The sequence below is a fragment of the Pezoporus flaviventris genome, unplaced genomic scaffold, assembly GCF_033815535.1.
Source record: "Pezoporus flaviventris isolate CSIRO_AGI_PZ_B2104156 unplaced genomic scaffold, CSIRO_AGI_Pfla_v1 ptg000043l, whole genome shotgun sequence".
Lineage (NCBI taxonomy): Eukaryota > Metazoa > Chordata > Aves > Psittaciformes > Psittacidae > Pezoporus > Pezoporus flaviventris.
Window position 1 is genome coordinate 2,142,971 of NW_026892591.1, and position 22,326 is coordinate 2,165,296.

At 48.5% G+C, this 22,326-nt stretch overlaps 1 protein-coding gene across 1 annotated transcript; it reads right to left on the reverse strand.

Annotated features, from left to right (window-relative positions):
- Positions 1 to 3,003: 3,003 nt before the first annotated feature.
- SIN3B (SIN3 transcription regulator family member B) lies at positions 3,004 to 16,316 on the reverse strand. Its single transcript, XM_061466871.1, has 19 exons — positions 16,203 to 16,316; positions 15,581 to 15,687; positions 14,476 to 14,629; positions 13,500 to 13,763; positions 13,012 to 13,155; positions 12,639 to 12,761; positions 12,064 to 12,153; positions 11,468 to 11,586; positions 10,545 to 10,752; positions 9,996 to 10,112; positions 9,411 to 9,649; positions 8,967 to 9,150; positions 8,147 to 8,741; positions 7,489 to 7,658; positions 6,773 to 6,946; positions 6,432 to 6,524; positions 6,071 to 6,165; positions 5,464 to 5,668; positions 3,004 to 5,108 (listed from the first exon to the last, which is right to left on the reverse strand). Exons 1-19 carry the CDS (start codon positions 16,293 to 16,295, stop codon positions 4,878 to 4,880), a joined length of 3,405 nt encoding a protein of 1,134 aa, XP_061322855.1. The 5' UTR covers positions 16,296 to 16,316; the 3' UTR covers positions 3,004 to 4,877.
- Positions 16,317 to 22,326: the final 6,010 nt, after the last annotated feature.

The window sequence follows — 22,326 nt, forward strand, 5'->3', positions numbered from 1 at the left end:
TACAGAATGACTCATGTGGCCACATATTTTCCGTGCCTCAGCCAGGATCCTTTCCATTCTGTGTATGCAGAAAATTAGACATAATCAGGTTCAGATAGTGTGCAAATCACAGCCCTGCTTCCTATGGCCAGGTCTCTGGAGTGGAGCAGAGGGAGGTTACTCGTTGCTGTGGCCTTCATTTTTCAGATGCTGTGTGATCTTTAGTGACTGCTATAGATGCAGAACAGCTTGCTTGAGGATGCTGATGCCAGAGGTTCGTCATGCCTTGTTAATATCTCTTGAAGTCGTGTGATCCCTGCCCTGTGGGGTAACAGTTTGGTTTTCAAGTAATTCATTGTGCAATAGATCATTTCCTGGGAGAAGGAGCTCTTTTATTCCGTAGCTCTGATCCCAAAAGATTCAGTGCTGGAGAACAGGGGTTTGAAAGCTCAGAGGGAGGGTACAAACACCACCTGGCCCATCCCATGCATCTTTAAGGCTTGGAAGAGCAACCTGTAGAAGGCAAACAATGGGGTTTGCTATTTCTGCTCTGTCCCAGCAGCTCCAGAGAGTTTTCAGCTGCAAGCTCAAGGTGTGAAGGCAGGAACCTTGGTGCAGCCCATGCCTGCCTCACGCTGAGCTCATGTTTGCTGCAGCCATGAGCTGACCACAGGCAGCAGCTCTGCCCCAGCGCCAGCAGCGTGCCACGTTTCCAGCAGTGTCAGCACAGCCTCACATTTTCCATGGGTGCAGGGCTGGCTCTGCCTTCCCCAGCTGGTGCAGCACAGAAACCTTCCACTGATGATTGAGAGAGAAATGATGGCCCTTTGGACCAGGATCCCCTGGTGGAGTACTTTTGGGGAGACAGGTTTTTTCCAGACTTACCCTTCTGCTTGCTTGCAGTTTTATTGGCATCACTGCAAGCCACTGGATGTTCTGGAATAGCTTCTTCTGGTCCTTTCTCAGCAAGATAATGACACTGGCATAGGGACTACCTTGCATGAATTAGGCACCATCATCCCTTTTCAGCACTGGGTCTCACTGGACTGATCCTTCAGCAAGTGTGTAGTTCAGAATTGTTAGACTTTACTTTAGCCTTTAATTATGATGGGCGGGAGGTGAAGGTAACTCTGGGCTCATAAGGTTGAGTTACTTAGTTCTAATCCAGAGGAATGGCTTAAGTGGGAAGGAGAACTCAACTCATTTACACATACTTCCTGACCACCTCTGCCTGGTTCGCAGCTCTTTGTGCATCACTGTAACACAGAGAAGTGAGACAGGAAGGCCCTGCCATATCAAATCCTGGCTGCAGGTACTCCCTTGAGCAATTCTTAATTGAATGTATTGAACCATTAATTCTTATTCCATCCTACTAACCTGAAAGCCATTTTTAAGCTGTCTTTCCTTGTCCTTGCCAAAGCTGTCCACTTGCTGAGACCTTCGACTGCTCTGGGGTGATGTCAGCTCTGGCTGTCCCTCCTCTTGAGCACAGGGCATGTCCTCTTTGTGAGCAGCCCAAGATCTCAGCAAGAAGACTTGCGTGAAGTGCACTGTGTCCTCCGAGGCACCACGACCATCACTTTAATCAGGCTATCCCATGCAATGGATGCATCAGGGGATTGTTAGTAGGAGAACAACAGTTTGTTTCCCTGTGAGCAAGGCACACGCTGCACAGAAAGCAGAGTTGCCTTTTGTTATGGCAACGGAAGTGTTGAGAGTGATGTAAAGGAAACTCCTATCAGATCTGGGTCCCATCACTACAGCTTAATTTGCAAGATCTACACATTCATTTGTTGCAGAGCTCACAGGGAACACAGTTGAACATGTTATTACCCAGGAATTCGGGGAGGTTGAGGGAAAGGCGGGTGGAGGGTTATTTTCATGGTTGCAGTTGTATTGGCTTAACCTGTAGCAGATGTGCTTATGGTGTTCGGAACTGGGATCAGTCACTTCTCTTGAATGTCTGTTACATTTAGCGTGCGAGCACTTGGGGCCAGGCATGGACCTTATTTATATCCCACACTTCTCGTGGCAAAGGTGAAACCAACCAACCCGCAAGGACCCCGTGCTGCTGGCACAGCACCAGGGTCTCTTTTGAAACCTCTCTGGGTGGAGCAGCTGTGCCACCCCATGGTGGGTGCTCTCAGCCAGCCACGTTGCCTCCTTTCTACCTTAGCGAGCGCATCACACACTTACCCTGCACTAACTTCTCCGTGTGGGCAGGGTTCAAGGTTTGCTGCCTGGTGCAGTGGGTTGGCACACACCTAAATCATCACATCCTGGAGCCAGGAAGCAACTGCCTGAAGGGAAGTTCATCCTAGTTTTCTATTGCAAATTCAGTTTCAGGCGCAAGAGAACCGAGCCTGTGGCTTTCAATTCAATTTAAATCCATTTAAAGCAGCGAGAGGTGCAGACTTTTAAAATCAATATTTTATTTTACTTGAATGTGCAAATAAATATTAAAAAAAACTACATTCAAAGAGCTGGCAAAGCAATTACAAGCCCAAAAAGCAAAGATCCTTCAAAAAAATGGAAGAACAAACTCTTCAATCAAGGTGGTGCTAAGCAGATACACAGTGGTCGAGCTTAAACCCTCCCAGACATTAGCAAGCCCTTCTCCATCCTGCCCTGCCCACCTCATTCCAGTCCCATCATTTGCTGCTCTTGGTTTTGAGACAATAGAGCTGTCAAGGGCAAAAGTTTTACTTAATCTCTTCAGATTATAAATTAAGGTTTACAAAAGAAAGATGCTTAAAACCACCTGAAGTACACTTAAAACAGGGGTGATGGGACAGGAGGGTGCGGAGATGCACCGCACCTTGGGACACTTGGAATCAAACGCAGTTTAAGCCACAGGTTGCAACCTATTTCCTATTAACATTTTTCTGTATCAGAAAATGATAAGGTTTGGCACAGTTGTCATCTCCACTGGAAGCCAGCAGAGAGGTGAACAGGACGGAGGTGTGTTTTGTTGAGCTGTCTGGAAGCAAGAGGGGGACACTGTGCTTTGCACCAGGCTCACCCCCCATCAGCTACATGGGCAGCATCTTCCAGCACTCTGCAACAAGAGCAGGGGAAGAACCTTCAGCTCATTTCAGTAACCAAACCTTAACAGAGACCTAGACATCGAGAACATGAGCTCTGATGAGAAGTCCTCTGCTGGCAGTGGTTGTGCAAGTGGCCACGGATGCCAGAGCCTGGCCTCCCTCCTCCCCTCCTACAGATTATTTTGCAAAACAGACAAAGAGGCAGTACAGTTTTCTATTAAACATACCCCAAAGGCCCATTTTTCTACTGTCAAGCGAGACAATTGCAAAACCCAATGTTGGACAGTGGAAACAACCCAGGACAAATCCTACAGGCTGCTAGTTCGGTCTGGCAGAAATTAGAACCTAAAAATCAAAGCCACAGAAAATACCAGGGTGGGGAGGATTACTCCCCCCACAAAAGGCAGGAAAAGGCTGGGAGCAGTTGAAAGGAGGCTGGACCTGCCTCAGGACATTCTGTTTGTAACACACTCCATGGACAGCGTGGAGCCCTTGGCTCCTGAGGAACAAGAGCAACGGCACAGTGGGGCTGCAGGACAGACACGGCTGAAGTTTCTTGGTTTATCACTAGATTAAGTCAGACGGTTGACGTAGTGCTCCGCGTGGTTTGGGGTAGGGTTTTGTTAGGTTTCACTGCAAAAAAGCTCAGATAGAAGCACAATGGTTCAGTGGAAAAGCTTGTCTATGATGGTTGTGGCTGGATCTATTAGCGCCCGTTACAGATTTCCATGTGTCACCGCACACACAGCATCTGTGCTGACCCAGCGGAAACAGGGAAGGATCCGGGACAAACCTCAGACCCAGCCCAAGCACTGCGCTGCAAGAGCTCCATCTGCTGATGTTACCGAAGCGGGACAACCCAGCAGGACCACGGCGTCGGGGCATGCACAAGGGAAAGAGAAGCGCCCGAGAGTGCAGTCTCCAGAGGCTGCTGAGCAACATGCAAAATACCAAACGAAACTCAAATAAAAGAGGCCAGACCTCGCAATGGATATTCCTCCCCTCGCACCCGCTCCCAGCAGCTCCGGCTTGGAGAAGGCAGAGTCTGCAGCACTGTGAGTTCACAAAGCAACACACACGGGATCCGGTGCTCGGCTGCAAGGGGGTGGCCGATGGGCTGAGGCTGTCTTGCGGCTCACGTCGCTCTCCTGCCCAGCACTGCAGCTCAGAGAGCTTCTTCCGCTTAGTTCATGCTCCAGAATACTCAGTTGAGGAGTGGGAGATGATAGGTGATAGTTTGCTGTCCACCCTTGTCTCAGGTTTGGCATTTTTCTCACTAGAGCACCAGTAACAAGTGCTGCATCCTTTGCCCTACCAGTACCCAAGGAAGCAGCCCGTAGTGGGGTGAGCAGCCTGTGCTGGTGCTCTCAGCCCTGCTGGCACTCAGAGGTTACACTGGAGAGTTCTGCAGGCTCCAAGGCAGCATAAATTCAGGAAGATAGGGAACATTAATCCCTTCGAAGTGGAAGCAGCTGCCAGCATCTGCTCAAACACCAGTGCAGCTCCACCTCTCCAACGAAGCCACTCGTGGCAGTTTACTCAGAGCCTGACCCCCTCACTCAGTACTGGCTGGTGGCAGTGGCCTAAAGCTCAGGAAACTACTAAAAAGTGTGTGGCAATGCCAAGAGCCCTCTTCCCATAAAGCTTTTATAAGTCTCTTCATCATGGCTGGAGGATTACACTGCAAGGAGGAAAGTCTATGCCATATGGAAAATACATCATAATCCCAAGTAAAATGCTGTTTGGATAAATATCATTAATACATACATTGCATTCCCACCACTATTCTCAGAGTAAATGTGTTTCACCAGCAATGCTCCTACGTGTCTTGGTCCCAGGACGAGTCTCTGCTCACGGCGAAGCTGGACGGCGACTGTACTGAACTCTGTATCTGTTCACTGGGACCCCATGGACATTCACCGTCTCACAGGTTGTTTTGCAGGGCACCATCTCCTCGTCTTCATCTCCCATTAGCCAGTCTTGCACTACATCAACTGCCTCCATGGTCACATTCTCTTCCAGCCATCTATTGTGCCACTCTTCAAACTGCTGGTGGTGCTTTAGCAGCACCATTGGCTGTACCTGAAAGCAGGACAGTGAAGATCACTGAGAGGTTCCCGAGCCAAAACCTTCCCCCTCTTTGCTTGAGATGCACAAGCTTTAGCACGCAATGCAAACAGCAAACCAGGAAATCCCATACCTGCATTAAAGATCTCTATTTCTTAATGTATGCCACTCCCCCTTAAAATCTGCTTGGTAAAGAAAAGGCTGCTAAACTAAACCAAAGTGCAGAGCATTTACCAGCTCTCCTCCATGTTTCATCTGGGTGTAGTTTGCAGGAATTCAGCCACAAGACTTCTTATGGGTACCTGTCTTTGGCTCACATCCTCAACTTCTGCTACTGCCCGAGCTGCAGAGAGAGTAATAGGAGATGCACCTGCTTGGCTCGGCAGAGAGCTCCCCGCCTGTACATGTAATCCTCCGAGTTCATGATGAACATCATTTTGTGGGTGTTGAGCTTGAAGCGGCAGTCCACGTTGCAGGCACTTTCCACACCGATGAGCCTCTTCCAGGAGCTCTTCACCTCGCTGCGCAGGGCTCTCACCTGCTTACACTGCCACTTGCGGAACTTCTTCAGGTTTCTAGAACATACCAAGGGTTACAAAGCAAGTGTCCCACTGCATTATCCATTCTCTTAAGCTGACAGCACGAACAGAAAACGCCTAGGTCCACATTCAGTGGTCAGACTTTCTCTGGGATCTTCCTCCATCCACTCTGACAAATGCGGAGTGAAATCAGAACAAATTAGGCCCCAGATTTCCCCCAGAATCTCCATTCTAAACACAAGTTCATGAACAAACCTCAGTGCAGCAGTCACAGATTCTTTCTTCAGCACTCTTATGCAGTGCACTGGACTAAGCAGCCCCTTTGGACCTCAAAGATGAGTGCATTTCCCTAGAGTTGCCTTTGTGGCACATCACCTAAAATCACTGCCAGCTCTTACACAGAGCTGCTATAGGCCTGACTCAGGAGAGGGAGCTCACCTTTGCAGAAAGACTGGTTTCAGTAAGAAGCCATCATTCTGGTTGTTTGGAGCTCCTTCTACCCCAACGTACTGCTCCATGTAGTTAGCCAGGTGCTGCACATGAGAGACCGATTTCAAGTCAAATTTCACCCTCTAGACAAACATCACTGCAAAGAACTAGTTTATTTTCAAGCTGCTTTATGTTGAAACCCTTTTGCTAACACATCCATTTCTGTCAGTGACCACAGCCCCACATATAATCTTCCCACCTTCCAGGTGAACTTATCCTCCTGGCAAAGTCTCATGTTTTGGAACAAGAAAGCAGGAAACCATGTCCTTTGCCTGTGGCAGAGCAGACCCCATGGTCACTGTGGTATTACCTGGACCTCCACAGGATCCTCTGTCTGGGTTTCTTCTGTGTCCAGAAGCTCAATAGTCATGATTACCTGTCCTTTCCGCTGAAGAAACATTACCTGTAATTAAGTTACAGGCACAAGATATTGGCCACACAGTTCACAATAAAATGCTGTATATTCACAAGTCATCTGGACAACAAATAGGAGCTAGAAGAAGCAAGCAGTAAGGCTTTTCAATATCACTTTACTGTCTATGCTCTGGTTTTGGTACCTCCTCTCCACACTGCTCTTGCTTATTGTGGCCTTGTTGCTTCCAGCCCCATTTCTCTCAGGTAAAGACCACACTCGCTTCATGACGTTCTTACCTTGAAACAGTTCTCATCAGCCATGCACCGTTCAGCCTTCCATTGATAGCTGGTCTCCTTCGCTGCCCGGACACAGCGAGAGGACAGGTTACCTCCAGCAGCACCTCGCTTCCTTTCATTCAGGTAGAGCTCAACCACCTTCAGGCAGATGTCATCGCTCACTAGATGGTGAAGCTTCCATTAAAAAAGGGGGAATTTGGTCAGCAAGTCTGGGCCAAGACTAAACTCTATGTTATGAAAGAAGCCCAACACCCAACACAGCATCACACCTCAGATAAAACATCAGTTCGAACTCCAGAGACTTTACAACACCTTTCACTCTCTTTTTCATTACTTTGCAATGAAAGGAACAGAGAAGAGTGAGGGGCTGAGGTGCCTTAACTGTAGCAGAACTATAATTACAAGAGAGATTAGAGTAAAAAGGACTTCTTTATTTTTTTGCCTTGGATGTATTTTTGGGAATGGCAGGATTTTGAAAAGACTGGAACTCAAAACTTGTTGGAAAAGGCCAGGAAGGGTAAATCCCCATAGGTGGTGCCTGTACTGCTGCTGAACTCTCTCACTGAACTTCTCTTTGAGTGCTTCCCCTCCGTACTTAACTATGAATCTGCTAAAGTTTAGTGCATCCTTGCATTACAGGGTACAGTGAGAAACCTGTCTGTAGAAAGGGGATGCGTGGCCCTTCAAATGCATAACACTGCCACCCAGTTAGTTACCTGGCGGACAATATTCTGCACCAGCTTGTCCATAGTAAAGCCGATGTAGGCGTGGATAGTGAACATCTCCCTCAGGGTGTCCTCGTACTGTGTTGGGTCAATATTCCCATCCAGCAGACTCCTCACCATATCCAGGAACGCGGGGTAGTACTCCTCCAGTTCCACCTCACCTGGGCAGGGGAAAAGTGCCATCATTCAATGCATGTAAGAGGCAGAGTGAAGTCAAGAGATGCAAGGGACAGCACTGCCTGAGAACCATGACATTCCATGTCCAGAACATGCTTACAGAAAGACAGTTTTCCCTAAGGAGTGCTGACAGACTGTAACAACTTTACCTCATGTGCTTCCATGACTGCCTCGTGTAGTTAGCTGCTTTGTTGTGGAGCCATTTACATTGTAAACTGAGGTAACGGATTCATACAATGAGACACTGGAGAGCATCTGCTACAGTGGGCTTGTGTGAAGTCTCTATGAACTACACACGAAAGCCCTCAGAAGATCAATTACAAACTAGTTACCCTGTCAAATCAGCTGGATCCACAGATCACAGCCCTCACTCCTTACAGACTTGCCTGCTGGTCTCAGTGCCTTGGGTATCTCTAACCAAGCACTAACAACCAGAGCATTAGGAATGGACTATGGCCTGCATTACTCTTACTTGGTTGCTTCAGCCTCAGTTCCATGGCTGGATCGTTGGTTTTTTCCTTCCTTCCCTCACAGAGGAGTTTCTCCCTCTCTTTCTCAGTCCGATATTCTAGAAGCTGCTTCTGAGCTTGACGATAAATCTTTAGGAGCCTCGAGCACAGAGTCTGGTGAAGGCGGAGGAAGAAATACCAGTTATTATTGACAAAGAACAGGCTGTAAACATCATCCAGAGTGTTGTGGGGCTCAGCAGCTGTAACATCACAGAAGGTCGCTTTTGCCTCCAAAGGACTGCTTGGAGGCCCAGGCAAGTGTTTCTTGCGTAGCTCAGGAGCATCCAGGTTCTGCCCCTGATGGTTTTCTCTGTCCTCATCTGTTGATTCTTCAGAAATACTGTGCTCAGGGGGCTGAGAGAAAAACAGCTCAGGTATGAAGTGATGCACTATCTGCCGGATGGTGGCTTGATCCTCCTTTTGGATAGTAGGCTGCCTTTTTACATAATAGCTGATAAGAGACGCTGCATCTTCCAAAATCTGCTTATCTTCATAGATAAAGATAAGATGAGGCTCATTTGTGGACGAACTTCTCCCCTCTGAATGCTGCTCCTGATGCTGTAATCAAGAGACAAATAGATAAAGATCCTTCCAATCCATGCTCAAGAGCCATTCCTGCCAGAAGAAATAAGGCAGTATTAATGCTCTGCTATGGGACAGTCATTTCTGACTGAGAACTCTCAGAGCACTACCACTTCAACAAGGTCCTAGGTGCTACATTAACATCTAGATACTACTATACACGAAGGACATCCGGGGTGGATTAGTCACTAGCACACGCACCTCATCATAGACACTCTCAATTTCATTCAGCAAGCTCTTGGAGCGCAAAGCTTTGGTGTCATTCTGTTTGAAGTTGACTGCCTGGTGGTCGAGGGATTTCAGGTAGGCCTTCTCATACTGCTCCCTCCAAATCTTGTTGAAGCCCTGCTGGGCCTCCCTCCATTCCTCCTCCTTTGCTTTCAATCTGCACAAATGTATAACGGACTTCAGTTCAAAGAGACAAGCACAGTAAGACACACAAAGTATTTCTAATGTAGCCGACTGTGGTGCACTAAAAACTTGTCAGTAACCCTGGAAGCAATAAAGAAAGAAAGAAAGAAGTAAAAGCACCAGCACTGAGGATGAGCTGTCCTTTGGGAAAACATCTACAGAAAACAGTTGCTTTAAAAATTCTCAATCAGTTTCTTAAAAGAACCCAGGTGAACACGGGAGAATGGGAATTACCTCTTAAGAACAACAGGAACGGCAGTAACTGGGTTTTTCTTAAGACTTTCAATGATCTCTGGCGCTTTATCACCATAGATGCGATAGATGGCCCTGCGCTGGATCACTTCTGATGTTCCTCCCAAGCAATCATCCAGTCGGAATTTCTCCTGATCCTCTTGAGTCAGTCGTGACAGTTTCTTCTGCACGCTCTCCAGCACACGTATTGTGGCTAAGTTGGTCTCCAGGACGACATCCAACTGTTAAAGAGTTCACAGAAGACACACTGTAAGAACAGGCATAGCAGGAAAACGGAGACCAGTGGCACCATAAAGTGGAGCTAAGAAGCATCAGCAAAGGTTTCTTACTGGAAAATATACCTCTGCCAGTTCTCCCACAGGTAACATGCTTTACAGAACTGGATTCATGCCTAGAAAGCACTATTAGACTGCAGGCAAGTGGAAAACACCAAACTCTAGCTCAAACCAACAAACACAAGTGGAACTTTCAGCAATTGGCCACCAATTCATTCACTCAAAATCAGAGCTAGAAGTTGTGCTTCCTGAGGAGGAGACAGGCAGAAAAGAGCTCAGTAGTTAGAGGTACCTCAAACCGTTCATCTTCACAGCGGTGCAACTGCTCCTCATAAGGAGTCTTCTTGGAGCTGACAAAAGTAGAGTCTTCAGACCAGGATGGAAATGAAACCCATGTATCATTTAACACCTGCAACAGTGCAAAGACATGACGTTGAACAGAGCCTTATGAGCCCAGAGCTGTTCTCACCAGGTCTGATACTTCTCTGGTTTCTTTTTGCACAGTTTCTATTGGATGTTTCAGACCTAGTTCGTAAGTCATTGCAATGACTGCTCCACAGATGATGAGAGGTCTGTGTGGAACTGTGCCAGGGCCCTGCTCAGAAAGCACCTGTTTGTGTATGCACACCAACTCAAAAAGACATTAAAAACTGAACTTGAGATGGGCTTAGATAAAATTAGTGGATACTCTGTTTTCAACGAACTGGATGAGTAACTGACGTGAGGTTAAAGCTGGCTAATAGACATTCAAGAGGGGAATCCATGTGCAGAAGCTGTAGCACTAACAATTTATGCCAGTGCAGTGTGTGTATGGGGACTGAAAAGGCTGATCCCAAAGTACCTCCTTGCAAATGGCTGTTCTTCCACTGCACTTTGGCTGCTGATAGGTTTTGGGGAGAGCGCGGTAGCTTGAGCCGATGCGTTTGCAGGAAGCATAATCAATCTCCCGACTCATTCCATCCCCAGATCGGTCGCTCAGTGGAGAAGCAAATGAAAGCTCTTTCACACCAAGGAAGGACTTGAACTGTGCAAAGAGTTCTGGGAATTTCCTTCAAAAACACAGGTAAGTGTATTCTGTTATTTCACTCTGACAGTTTTAGGGTGGCTCTTGTGTCTTGAAACTAAAGGAGAAAATCTAAGCAGCATTGCAGCCAAAAATATTTCATCACCATTTCCCTCTGTTGTCATTCTCTCTGAATTATTTTATGGGTTTTTTGATTCAAGGCAGGAAAAGAATTTCCCTTCAGAACCTCACAAATACTCCCCTCAACTGACTGGGGAGTCACTGATTCTTGCCATGTCCCCTTCTGTTGGAAGCCAAACAGCACTAGAGGGCTCACATCAGAGCTAGAATTATTTCTCCTTTTCACAGCTTTGCTCTGAGATTTCCTGTTAATACCTGTATTATCCCTTGAGAGATCAGAACAGGGAGTGTGAACAGAGACCACCCTCCAGAATCCATGAGATTCTCTGTCCCCAGTGATTTAATACATCAGGTAGTCTGCTGCTTGTGCAGCATTCAACTGGATGCACAGAGGAAAAGATCCTCTTCAAAATGCTCTTTAAGAGTTGTGTAGATACACTAAAAGACTCAGTTTTTGTTACTCCTCTTCTTGGATTACCCTTCAATTTTTTGCCTGCTACCTAGGAGGTATTTCTGAACTTAAATCCAAAACTTCAGTAGCCAAATTCACAGTGTCTACCAAAAAGGAACAGAGTTAAGACCTAAAAAGTACAACATAGAGAAGATAGTCAGGAACTTACCCTAAAAATGGCGTAACTAGCTGGAGCAACTCAGAGCCAGAGACCAACTCCTGGTTGAAAAGAGCAATGCAACGGAGAAAGTTTTCATAGACTTCCTGACTCTTTAGCACCCTACGCACCTAAAGCACAGTTTGGAGAGAAAGGATCAGATCAGTTGAACCCTACTTCTGTTTAGTTCATATTCTAAGCAGTCTGAAGCAATGACACGGTACAATGACACGGGTACAAAGCTCCTTTATGTATTCTACATACAAACCTCTGTCTACACTGCAACACGAAAAGAGAGCATGTACAAAAATGCCCACTTTCAAACAATAACCTTGTAACTACAGATGGTACCACGAGGAAATACCATTGAAAAACAGAGAAAAACATGTCTGTAGGGGAGAAGCATTCAGGAAAAGCTTAATTATCGGTTTCTGTTCATCCTTCAAACCCACCTATTTTCTCTTTTCCTGGTCTGTCTTTATCTACTACTTGAAGTCAGGCAATTGCTAAGTGCCGGCACACAGATTTGACACAAAACCAACCAAGTAATAACCACATAGCTGGTTGTAAGCAAGCCCACAGAACGGAAGAACAGGCCAGATGCTGACCTTGTCAAAGAAGGAAAACTCTTGCAGTGTTCCATATTTTCCCACCGTCGCTACTGACAGATCTTTGGTACCTCGCAGCTTCATTTTCTTCTGTTAAAAGAACAGCAGGTATACTTAAATGCTGCCAAATTCCACCCCACTGCCATATACCTGCTCTCTGCAAAGGCTGAAACTCCATTTCCCAAGCAGTGACCTAGCACAGCTGTGTCAAGCCCTCCACAGCACTCTCTACCAAATGACTCCTAGCTAAGGAGAAGAAACCACAACAAAAAAGAATCACTTGAGAAAGAATTCCAAAGAGATTTCCTTGTAGAAGCAATAAATCGGCCCTTTCCAGAGCCAATACTTGGTATAGAAGGTCTTGATACTTAGTGTTCAGTGTTCCCACACACATTTAAGCATACTTTAAACATTCCCTTTTAACCCAGTAATTATGATTTTTTAAATAACTTTGACATTTTCTTTCTTGTACCTAACCCCTCAAGGATGTTACTCGTGACAACCTGATCTAAGCAATTACCTAAACACAAGGAGTAACATCAAGTTATCCGAAGTTTTTACTTGCTAAAAGATACCTTTGCAGGGCCAGAAACAGGACGCAACAGCAGTGGTCTGGATCGCTTTTTGCTGTGTTCCAGGTTCTTCTCATGCTCAGTTTTCTGGACACTGTTCACTTCACATGGTCCATTTCCTGTGAACTGAAGTGAATAAATAATGATTTCAACATTCTCTTCTTGATCAGTGCAACTGAAGAGCCCTACACATCTGAACAGGACACAAAGCATGTAGTTAAGTCACCTGTGCTGCAAAATACAATGAAAAGGAGCAAAATTGACCTACTGGCTGTATGTTTTCCCATAATGTTTTGCATTCCTACAGCTCCTTTATGTATTCTACATACAAACAGAGAGTGTTCAATATTCTGCCTTGTTCCAAGCTTACACGTACCAAAGACCTTTTAGCCTCTGGGAGGAACTGTCCAAACTCAGAAAGCAGATCCTCCTGTCCCCTGAAGAGATTTGCCACTTCAGTGAACACTTCTTCCTCTGACATGCCTCGAAACGGTCGGCCTTTAGTGTTCAGCTGCTCTTTCTGAAAAGGTCCACACAGATGGGACACAGTCAAAACCAGACCTCACCCTGCCAGAAAACCCCTAAGAGCCCAAACCCCCTGTGCTACACACACTTGTAATAACTATCAGACAGCCCCAGGTTCTAACAGTGCATCCAAGTAGCACTAAATCAACCAAAGGGTAAGACAGATCCAGTTATGACCCCTTTACACGTCAGACCATGGAGGGTTCTATGATCAGAATAGGGATATCTCTGAGGCAATTGTTGGACAACTGCCTGTTCAACAGGCAGACATTTCAGTTGACAACAGCTACTCAAACAGCTACAGTGCAAACCCACAACGTCTTCTATGGAAGCGTTTACCTGGTAAGTATGAAGAATTTCTAAAAAGGATCTGTAAATCTCTGGATGGTCAAGGAAACGCGTTTTGATTTTATTCACGTAACTGATAGCATTATTGAACTCTACAGAATCAGATTCCAAAGGAAGTTGGGATTTATCTTCTTTGTATGGAAGCTGTTGCCTGAACTCCTCGGAGCAGTCGCTGTGATTGTGGGAGTTCTCCTGGGAGTAATGCAGCAGCAGCCCGCTGCCGGGGAGAGCGCTGGGAACAGGCTCTGAGGGCACCTAGTGGCATAAGAGACACAAGACAGCGACTTGTACGGAAACATAGGTGCAAGTTCAACAACCGAGCATCAGCACTTTCAAGCTGCTTAGCTAAAAAGGATAATCACATGAAGAAGAAAGAAGAAAGATTTAATTAGCCAATAAATTGCCCTCCCTATTTTATTAACACCATCAGCTTAAAAATATCCCTTAAGTCATACCGGTTATGAACCATCTGGCTCATGACCACATTTGACTGCCACTGCATCATCCCCTACCCTTGAGAGGGTGTCCCAAACGCCACACCCCACCGTCTCTGTTACCACTGTCTTATTTCAGAAGCACTGAGTTTTAAGACACACATTAAAACATAAGGCTTGTGCAGATGCCGAATCTCTAAGCAACAGAGAGATCTAAGGGAACAGAGATCTGAAAGATCTTTACTCCTACTAATTAAACCACAAGTTTATCAGTCATTTGTTCAAGCAATAGCTCTCTTTCATCCTCCACAACCACACAAGAACAACAAAAAAGCAGCAGAGGCCAACATGTATCCATCTGTATTACACCAGATGTCTTTCCCTGCAGGATGTTTGCAACTGCCTGGCAATACCCAGCGTGTGTTTTCTTCCCAGTGTCTCAGTGGAAGACTGGAAATGTGATTGTCACAAGAGATGTGCAGAGTGACACATGTAATGGAACTGAGGTAGAGAATACGAGCTCTGTAACCTACCTGACTGTTCAAAGGTGACTGTATATTTAACTTCCCATTCTTTGGAATTTCTATCCTGTAGCCCAGAGGGAGGAAAGCGTTGAATCCTACAATGAGGTCAGGATGCTCATGGAAAAGCTGTGAAACGCGTCGGATTACTCCAGGTGTGTCAATGCTAAAATTGAGAGGAGTTTGTTACTTGTGTCCCCCTCACAAACACAAACTAAGCCTAAGAAATGCCATAGGTATGCCAAGCATCCGGCTTCTCACAGATGCGCTTTTTAACAAGCAAGTTTGGGAACCTCACACCCAGAAATGAGCCCAAGCAGAGGGAATGCCCACTGCAGCTGATGGCCACCACCTCTAGGGCTGGTGACATTGTCTATTGACTGGGAAATACAAACACATTTCCCTTTTCCCCCTGTACTAGGCACTGGTGAGGCCAAACCTCAAATTCTGTGCTCAGTTTTGGGCCCCTCACTACAAGAGAGACACTGAGGTGCTGGAGCAGGGCCAGAGCAGGGCACTGGAGCTGGTGTCAGGCCTGGAGCCCAAGTGTGATGGGAAATGGCTGAGGGACCTGGGGGGGGTCAGTCTGGAGAAGAGAAGGCTCAGGGGGGACCTGATCACTGCCTACAAGTGCCTGACAGGAGGATGGAGCCAGGAGGGGCTGGGCTCTGTCCCAAGGATGGGACAAGAGGAAACAGCCTCAAGCTGCACCAGGGCGGGTTCAGATTGGAGATTAGGGCCAGTTTCTTCACAGAGAGGGTCATCAAGTATTGGAAGAGGCTGCTCAGGGCAGTGGTGGAATCACTGTCCCTGGAAGCGTTTAAAAACCGTGCAGATGAGGCCCTCAGTGATATGGGTTACTGGTGGCCTTGGCAGTCTTGGGGCAATGGTTGGACTTCATGATCTTTTCCAACCTCTTTGATTCTATTCGTGTGGCTTTTGGCTCTTGAAAACGATGGGATGGACAGAGACCTTCCACCTCCAGTGTCCAGTGACTGCACTACTGGGAGAGAGGCCAGCAGGATGGCCTCTGTGTGTCTGTGAGACGGAAAGGTGGCAGGAGGGCTGGGGGACCCTGCAAAGGCAGAGGAGCTCCCCAGAGCCGCCAGGGCCTTACCTCTGGCTCTTGAACTCTTTCATGATCTCCAGGAAGCCGTTGTAGGTGGCGGGGTCGCTGCCGAAGCGGATCTTCACCTGGTCCAGGTAGGAAAGCGCATCCTCCACCTGCAGGGTGAGAACACGGGTGAGGCCCAGAAAGGGAGCACAGACCCGGGGACACCCCAGGGCACTGAGCGAGGTGGGAAGAGGCCCTGGGGGGAGCCCCAGGGCGCTGAGAAAGGAGCAGCAGCCCGGGGAGGGGAACACGGTACCAGATGGAGGCCGAGCAGGCAAGGCCGTACCGGGGGGGGGGGGGGTTACGGCGCTGGATGAGGATGGCAAAGGCACGGAGGGGGACAGGGGCGCAGGTCCCCGGGGAGGGTGAGAGCAGCACCAGAGGAGAACAGGCCCGGGGGGGTGTCACCGTACGGGGGAGGGAGGGCAGGCCCAAGGAGACCCCACGGTACCGGGAGACGGGGACGGGGGTGCCCCGCGGCACCGGGAGGGAAAGGCCCCGGGACGCCGCGCGGTACCGTCAGGGGGAGCGGGCAGGGCCGCCCCGGGAGGGGGTCGAGGAGCGGCCCTTGGCGGGGGTGGGGAAGGGGGGGGGGGTGTCCCGGCGGGGCGGTCTCCGCACTCACATGCACCGGCAGCTTCTCCTGCGCCGCGGCCCGGCCACCGCCGCCCCATCGCGGGGCGCTGCCCCCCCGGCCGCCGCCGCCCCCCGCCGCCATGTTGGGAGTGCGGGCAGGAGCGCGCCCCCCCCTCCCCTTCCCTTCCCTTCCCTTCCCTGCCCCCGCCGTCAGCGCGTGCGGAGCGCGCCTGCGTCATCGCGTACGGCGCCTGCCGCCCGGAGCGGAACCTTCGCGGCCGCCGTGGGCTTCCGGCCGTTCAAGCGCCATGGCGGGAGCCGCGCCTCAGAGGGTGAGCGGGGGGGGATCGCCGAGGGCTCCGGGCTGGGGGCTCCCCTGCACCCCCGGTGCCTGTGTGCGGGGAACGGGGACGGGGCGAGCCCCGGTGGGGCCTGCTGCGGCTGGCGGGACGCGCCAGAGCCAGCTCCGGTGTAGCCGGGTAGAGCGGGGGGGGGGGGCGGGGGTTAGGGCCGGCGGGTGTCACTGAGGTACCGGACGGCAGCAGGGTTGTGCCGGGGTATCCGGGGGCTGGATGACGGCAGCCAGGGAGCTCTCGGCAGTGTTTGGTGTTGGAATTGTAAGGCACTAAGGCAAAAGGAGAGAGGGACCGTCCGGAGGGACCACGCCTGTGAGGTGGGCTGGTGCCAGCCTCATGGAGTTTAACCATGCCAAGTGCAAGGGCCTACACCTGGGTCGGAGCAATCCCAGGCACAGCTAAAGGTTGGGCAGAGAAGAGATTCAGAGCAGCCCAAGGAGAAGGACTTGGGGGTGTTGGTTGATGAGAAAATGAACATGGGCCGGCTTCAGTGTGCGCTTGCAGCCCAGAAACCAACCGTATCCTGGGCTGCATCCAAAGGAGCGTGACCAGCAGGTCCAAGGAGGTGATCCTGCCCCTCTGCTCTGCTCTCGTGAGACCTCACCTGGAGCACTGCGTGCAGTTCTGGTGTCCTCAACATAAAAAGGACATGGAACTGTTGGAACAAGTCCAGAGGAGGCCACGAGGATGATCAGGGACTGGAGCACCTCCTGTATGAAGATAGGCTGAGGAAGTTGGCGCTGTTCAGCCTGGAGAAGAGGAGGCTGCATAGAGACCTCATAGCAGCCTTCCAGTATCTGAAGGGGGCCTATAGGGATGCTGGGGAGGGATTCTTCATTAGGGATTGTAGTGACAGGACAAGGGGTAACGGGTTAAAACTGAAACAGGGGAAGTTTGGATTGGATCTAAGGAGGAAATTCTTTCCTGTGAGGGTGGTGAGGCACTGGAATGGGTTGCCCAGGGAGGTTGTGAATGCTCCATCCCTGGCGGTGTTCAAGGCCAGGTTGGACAGAGCCTTGGGTGAGATGGTCTAGTGTGACCCTGCCCATGGCAGGGGGGTTGGAAGTGGGTGATCTTAAGGTCCTTTCCAACCCTAACTATTCTATGAGTCTAAGTCCCCAGGCTCAGCCCTGGGTGTTTGTGCTCTTTTAGCCTATCTGCTTTTGACACCATTGAGCAGGTTTGAGAGCACTTGCTGGTGTGAATGAGGCGCCCAGAGGAGTTTCCTTGGCTGTGCTGTTGCTTGCTTGAGTTTTCCCTGTCTGTTTTCCTGGATTTGACCACGATAGATGTGGCTCTGAGGCAGAAGCTCTTCCCTGTGAGGGTGCCGAGGCGCTGGCACAGGGTGCCCAGAGAAGCTGTGGCTGCCCCATCCCTGGCAGTGTTCAAGGCCAGGTTGGACACAGGGGCTTGGAGCAAGCTGCTCCAGTGGAAGGGGTCCCTGCCCATGGCAGGGGTTGGAGCTGGGTGAGCCTTAAGGTCCCTTCCAACCGAAAGCAGTCTGTGGTTTCATGAAAATCAACCTTGGTGCTGGGGATAGCTTGTGTTGTTTTAACCAGATGTGTACAGGATTTGGGTATCCTTTCTCATTCCTGGGAATCCTGTCAGTTGGATCCTCCCTGACAGCTCAGGGCAGTAACTGACCGTTGACACTGTCTTACCACTGTAGTACCTTAGAATAGCACGTCTCATGTTCCTGCTGACAGAACTCCAAGTCCCAGAGGCACTGCAGGGAATCTCCACATCCACTGAGCGCTCGCTCTTCTCTGTGGCTGCTTTCCAAAGAGGAGATCTGGCTTCTGTGACCTTCCAAAGGAAACACTTGGGTGTGAGGGCAGTCATAAAGGAATAAGCCCTCGCTAGTTGTGCCATAGAGGACTCTGTAACCTGCAAGGACAGCACTCTGGAAATCAGAGTGCCAGGGATCTCAGTTTTAAGGGGGTAGATATTGATCTCTGGGCAGGGTCTGCAGGGATAATATCCAGCATGAGGACTAAATCATCACATGCTATGGCAAGCTGCTTTTCCTGCTTGTTGATTGCTATGTCCTTGACTGGTTTTGGTGATTCTGGAAGCGGGATGCATGCACACAAAGGGGAGAGGCTGTTCTTGATAGCACAGACAGGAAAGAGGCATTTTGAGGTTGTTATTATGTTGTGTGTCCCCAACCAACCCCCCCCGTACTGTCTGAACCCCAGGGTCTGTGCCCAGAGGAAGATTAGGTTCCCTCAGACATATCTAGGTCAGTGTGCACTTTTGTTGTCCTGACGACAAAATGACCCACTTTATCCTCATTTGTTAAAGCAAAGGCGAATGGGGCTGGTGCCTGACAGAGCACAAAGGCAAACGGACCTTGAGGAATCCTGCCTTTGTGCAAGCTCACGGGCAAAACTGGGTTTCTACAGAAACAGATGTTCTCTCCTCCTTGCTCTCTATTTACCATGTTTCTTGGATTTCATTGGTAACGGATGATTGGGTATATTTTGGAGCTGTATCTGTCCCCAGGACTAATCCTACTTCTGAGGAGCCCCGATGAGCGTTGTGTGTAGGGCCCCACCAGGTGGTTGGAGAAATCCACACAGTGGCATGAGAACAGGATGGGGACAGACCCTGCACGAGCTCAGGCACTGCTGGCAGAGCCTCCCCATTCCCTCTGGGGAAGCGGGCACGAAGAAAAGAACCCTTTCCCTCTGGTGGAAGTGTCTTGAGGGCAATCAGGCACAACTTGCACAAATATTTAATTGGTGATTTATTTACCTGTGGCTTCACTTATGCCCCCTGGGGCTGTGTGTTTATTCTCTTTGCTCAGCAACTTTCTGAACCCAAAACAAGCTGAGGAGGCAACCTGGCACTTCTGCAGGTGTCTCAGCCTCCTCTCCCCTTCTGCAAGGCTTAACATTCCGGGTGTGGGTTTCTTTTGGGGGCTCTTATCAAAGTGCTTCAAGGAAGCTGAGGTGGGCTGTGCCGTGGGGAGCTTTCAGGGGTTAGGAGTGATTGGAGGGGTTTGAATAGGGCAGAAGCATAGAAGAGGCATCAGCCTGCAGTGTGACACCCTGCTGTGTCCCTGGTGGCTTTTTCATTTCTGGCTCTTTCCATGGGGAATTTGTGTTTATTCCTTAGTTACTGAGGAATAAACCTCCGCAATATTGATGTAGTCTGCAGGAAGTAAGCTTGGAACAAGAGCTTCTTGCCTTACATGTTTCTCCATCTGCCTCTTACATCTGCTAGTTAGTACATACAATATTCTGCTCTGAAGAGCCTCTGTGTTCAGGGCTGGACTCTGTGTGTGTGCATGCCAGGGCTCCTTTTGTCTTCTAGGGACTACCAGCAGCTGCTGACATCTCAGCCCCATCAGCTAGCTGATTCCTGAAGCTGCTCAGGCAGGTTGATTGCTTTTGAGCACCACCTTTACTTGTGCAGTGGACCTTCTGAGTGTGTGTGGCCTGCTCTGCATGTCTCACTTTAGCCATAGGGACTGGGTAAGCACTGGGGTGGCAGCACTTACAACAAAGGTGGAACCAGCCATAATTTCTGACAGGCTTCCATTTCCTCTAGAGAGAGTTGTGTGTTTCTGTGATCAGGGTCTACAAGCTCAGAAATACCCCATCTCAAGTCAGTTGCCTGCAGAAAAATATAGGTTTTAAGGTTCTAGTTACCTTAACTACCCCTGAAGTACATCCAGAGCAATTTATACATGGAACTTGTTTTACAATTGAACATAGAAACAAAAGGATGATGGAAACCCTCAAGTCCAGGTGCTTGAGGGTGATCAGCCACCTAACTCTGTATTGAAATCCATACGACTCAAGCATACTTTATCCAAAAGTTGTAGGAAATCAATACAGCAGTATTTGACTCCAAGGAGGCTTCTAAGCAGATAGAAAACCTATGAGCATTTGGGTGTTTTTTTTTTCCTCCATCACACGTATTTTGATGACCTCTGGACAGGATAGAACAGGAAAGGAGTTGATTTACCTCCAAGGTTTCCATATCTCTGCAGGCTTGTGACCACGTTACTGCATTACCGTTGTTTCAAGGTTCTGTTCTGGCTTGTCTCACTCTGGTTTCATTTGCTAATATGAAAACTCTGGATCTGGAAATTTTAACTTGCATAGTTCTAGAATGCAATACAGCAGCATTGATCCAGAAACATGTATTTCTTGCCTCTTGCTGTGGCAAATCCTCCATCCTATTTGAAGAGCACTCAGCCACACTGCTTGCTATCTCAGCAGTGATAAATACCCACAATAAAAGGCAGTTCTGTCCACAGGGAATCTTTTCATACAGAGTTAAGTCTGTGAAATTTTTATGGCCTCTTCCCCTGCTGTGCTTTTTTCCAGGAGAGATTGCCACTTTCTGGAAGAATCTTTGTGATAGCTTTTAAGTGACATATTCACTGAGTTAAATCAACAGGCGAGGTAAACTGAAGATAAAGTCAGAAGACAAAGCAAATAGGAAGAAAAGTAAGGGCAAATACGCACACAAACACCAACAGGAGTGCCATTCCCAGCACCCACATGCACTGCTCACTGATTCATAGGTCTTCTGTTCACAGATGCTTTTCATACCTGCATAATTAAAAGACATGGGGGAACAGAAAGGGCATTTTTCTCCTTACATGTTTTTATCATATGAGTTTATAATTTCTTCAGAACTGGAATATTCTCTTCCCAAAAGTATGTAAACATTTATGGCACTACACAATCATGTGACAAAGCATGTGACAAGGGGGGATGCTAAATTTAGGATGGGAAATGGCTCTATCTACAGCTTTCCTTGGGACTGTTCTAAGTGAAAAGTGATCCCTAATGAAATCTGTGCCAGTGTCAGGTGAGGAAAGAGCTCCCTTGGGTTTGGAATTATTGTGTCTGCAGTGCTGTCCAACAGGGAGCAAGCACTCTCACTGTAATACCCCTGGAATAATTCATTAGCTCTCACCAAGGCTGCAGTAGTTACGGGAAGTCCTTGTGTCACTTTATATGCCAGCCCACATGGATTTCAAACCTTACAGGGAGAGAGTGGGTTTAACTTAGATCCTTGTCTTTCGGTGAAAATCCAGTCCCATGGCACATCCTCCATCCCAAAGCTATTCCTGGAAGTACATGAGGTCTGCCACAACTTGGACAGGTGCTGTAGGCAAAACCCTTACCACTGCATGCCTACTAATTTCAGCTTGTCTGCAGTTCTTGTGCATTCCTTCCAGAAACTGCAGCTCTGGTTGTGTGAATGCTGACCTGTCTGCTGGAATGCTGGAACAAATGGTGTATTCATCATCTTGCATCCTGCCAGAGGAGATGCTGCAGTGTTTTCTTTCTTTAGAAGGCACTTTTTGTGGAATCAGAGCCTATTGAGCCCGTGTTTTCTTATTTAAAATGGAGGCAGAGTGAATACTTTTCAGAAGAAAGGGAAACTGAGTTTTGTAATTCCTGAAAATCTGAGTCATTGCTACCCGCTGCCAGTTACCGCTTCAGGAGCTCAGTCTGGCAACCGTGTCCCAGTGGGCAGAGGAAGTGGGAAATATCTGGATATTGTCCAAGGAGAGAAGTTCTTACAAATATTTCTTGCTGCTACAGTGGTGGATGGGAATGAAATGTGTGTTGTTCGGGGTTTTAAGAAAGCCTTCAGACTTTGCTGTCTTGGTACAGACTGGCACTGCACCAAGTTATTATTGCACAGTAGCGCCTAAGACTGATTTGGCTTCACTGCCAAAGCCTAAACTACTGCAGAATTCTGCTCTCTCTGACATGTTTGAAGTGCAAATTGGGTGTGACAGAATAAAGCCGTGTCTAAACTGCAGGAGGTTATAGGCATCTTCAC

What these genes read in the sequence shown, in the direction of transcription:
- SIN3B (XM_061466871.1), bottom strand. Translation starts at nt 16,295, where the DNA reads ATGGCGGCGGGGGGCGGCGGCGGCCGGGGGGGCAGCGCCCCGCGATGG. An exon ending in GAACAGCCATTTGCAAGGAG is followed by an intron (nt 10,113 to 10,544) that starts GTACTTTGGGAT and finishes GCACTGTTGCAG; the next exon opens with GTGTTAAATGATACATGGGT. An exon ending in TTGAGAGTGTCTATGATGAG is followed by an intron (nt 8,742 to 8,966) that starts GTGCGTGTGCTA and finishes TCTTGATTACAG; the next exon opens with CATCAGGAGCAGCATTCAGA.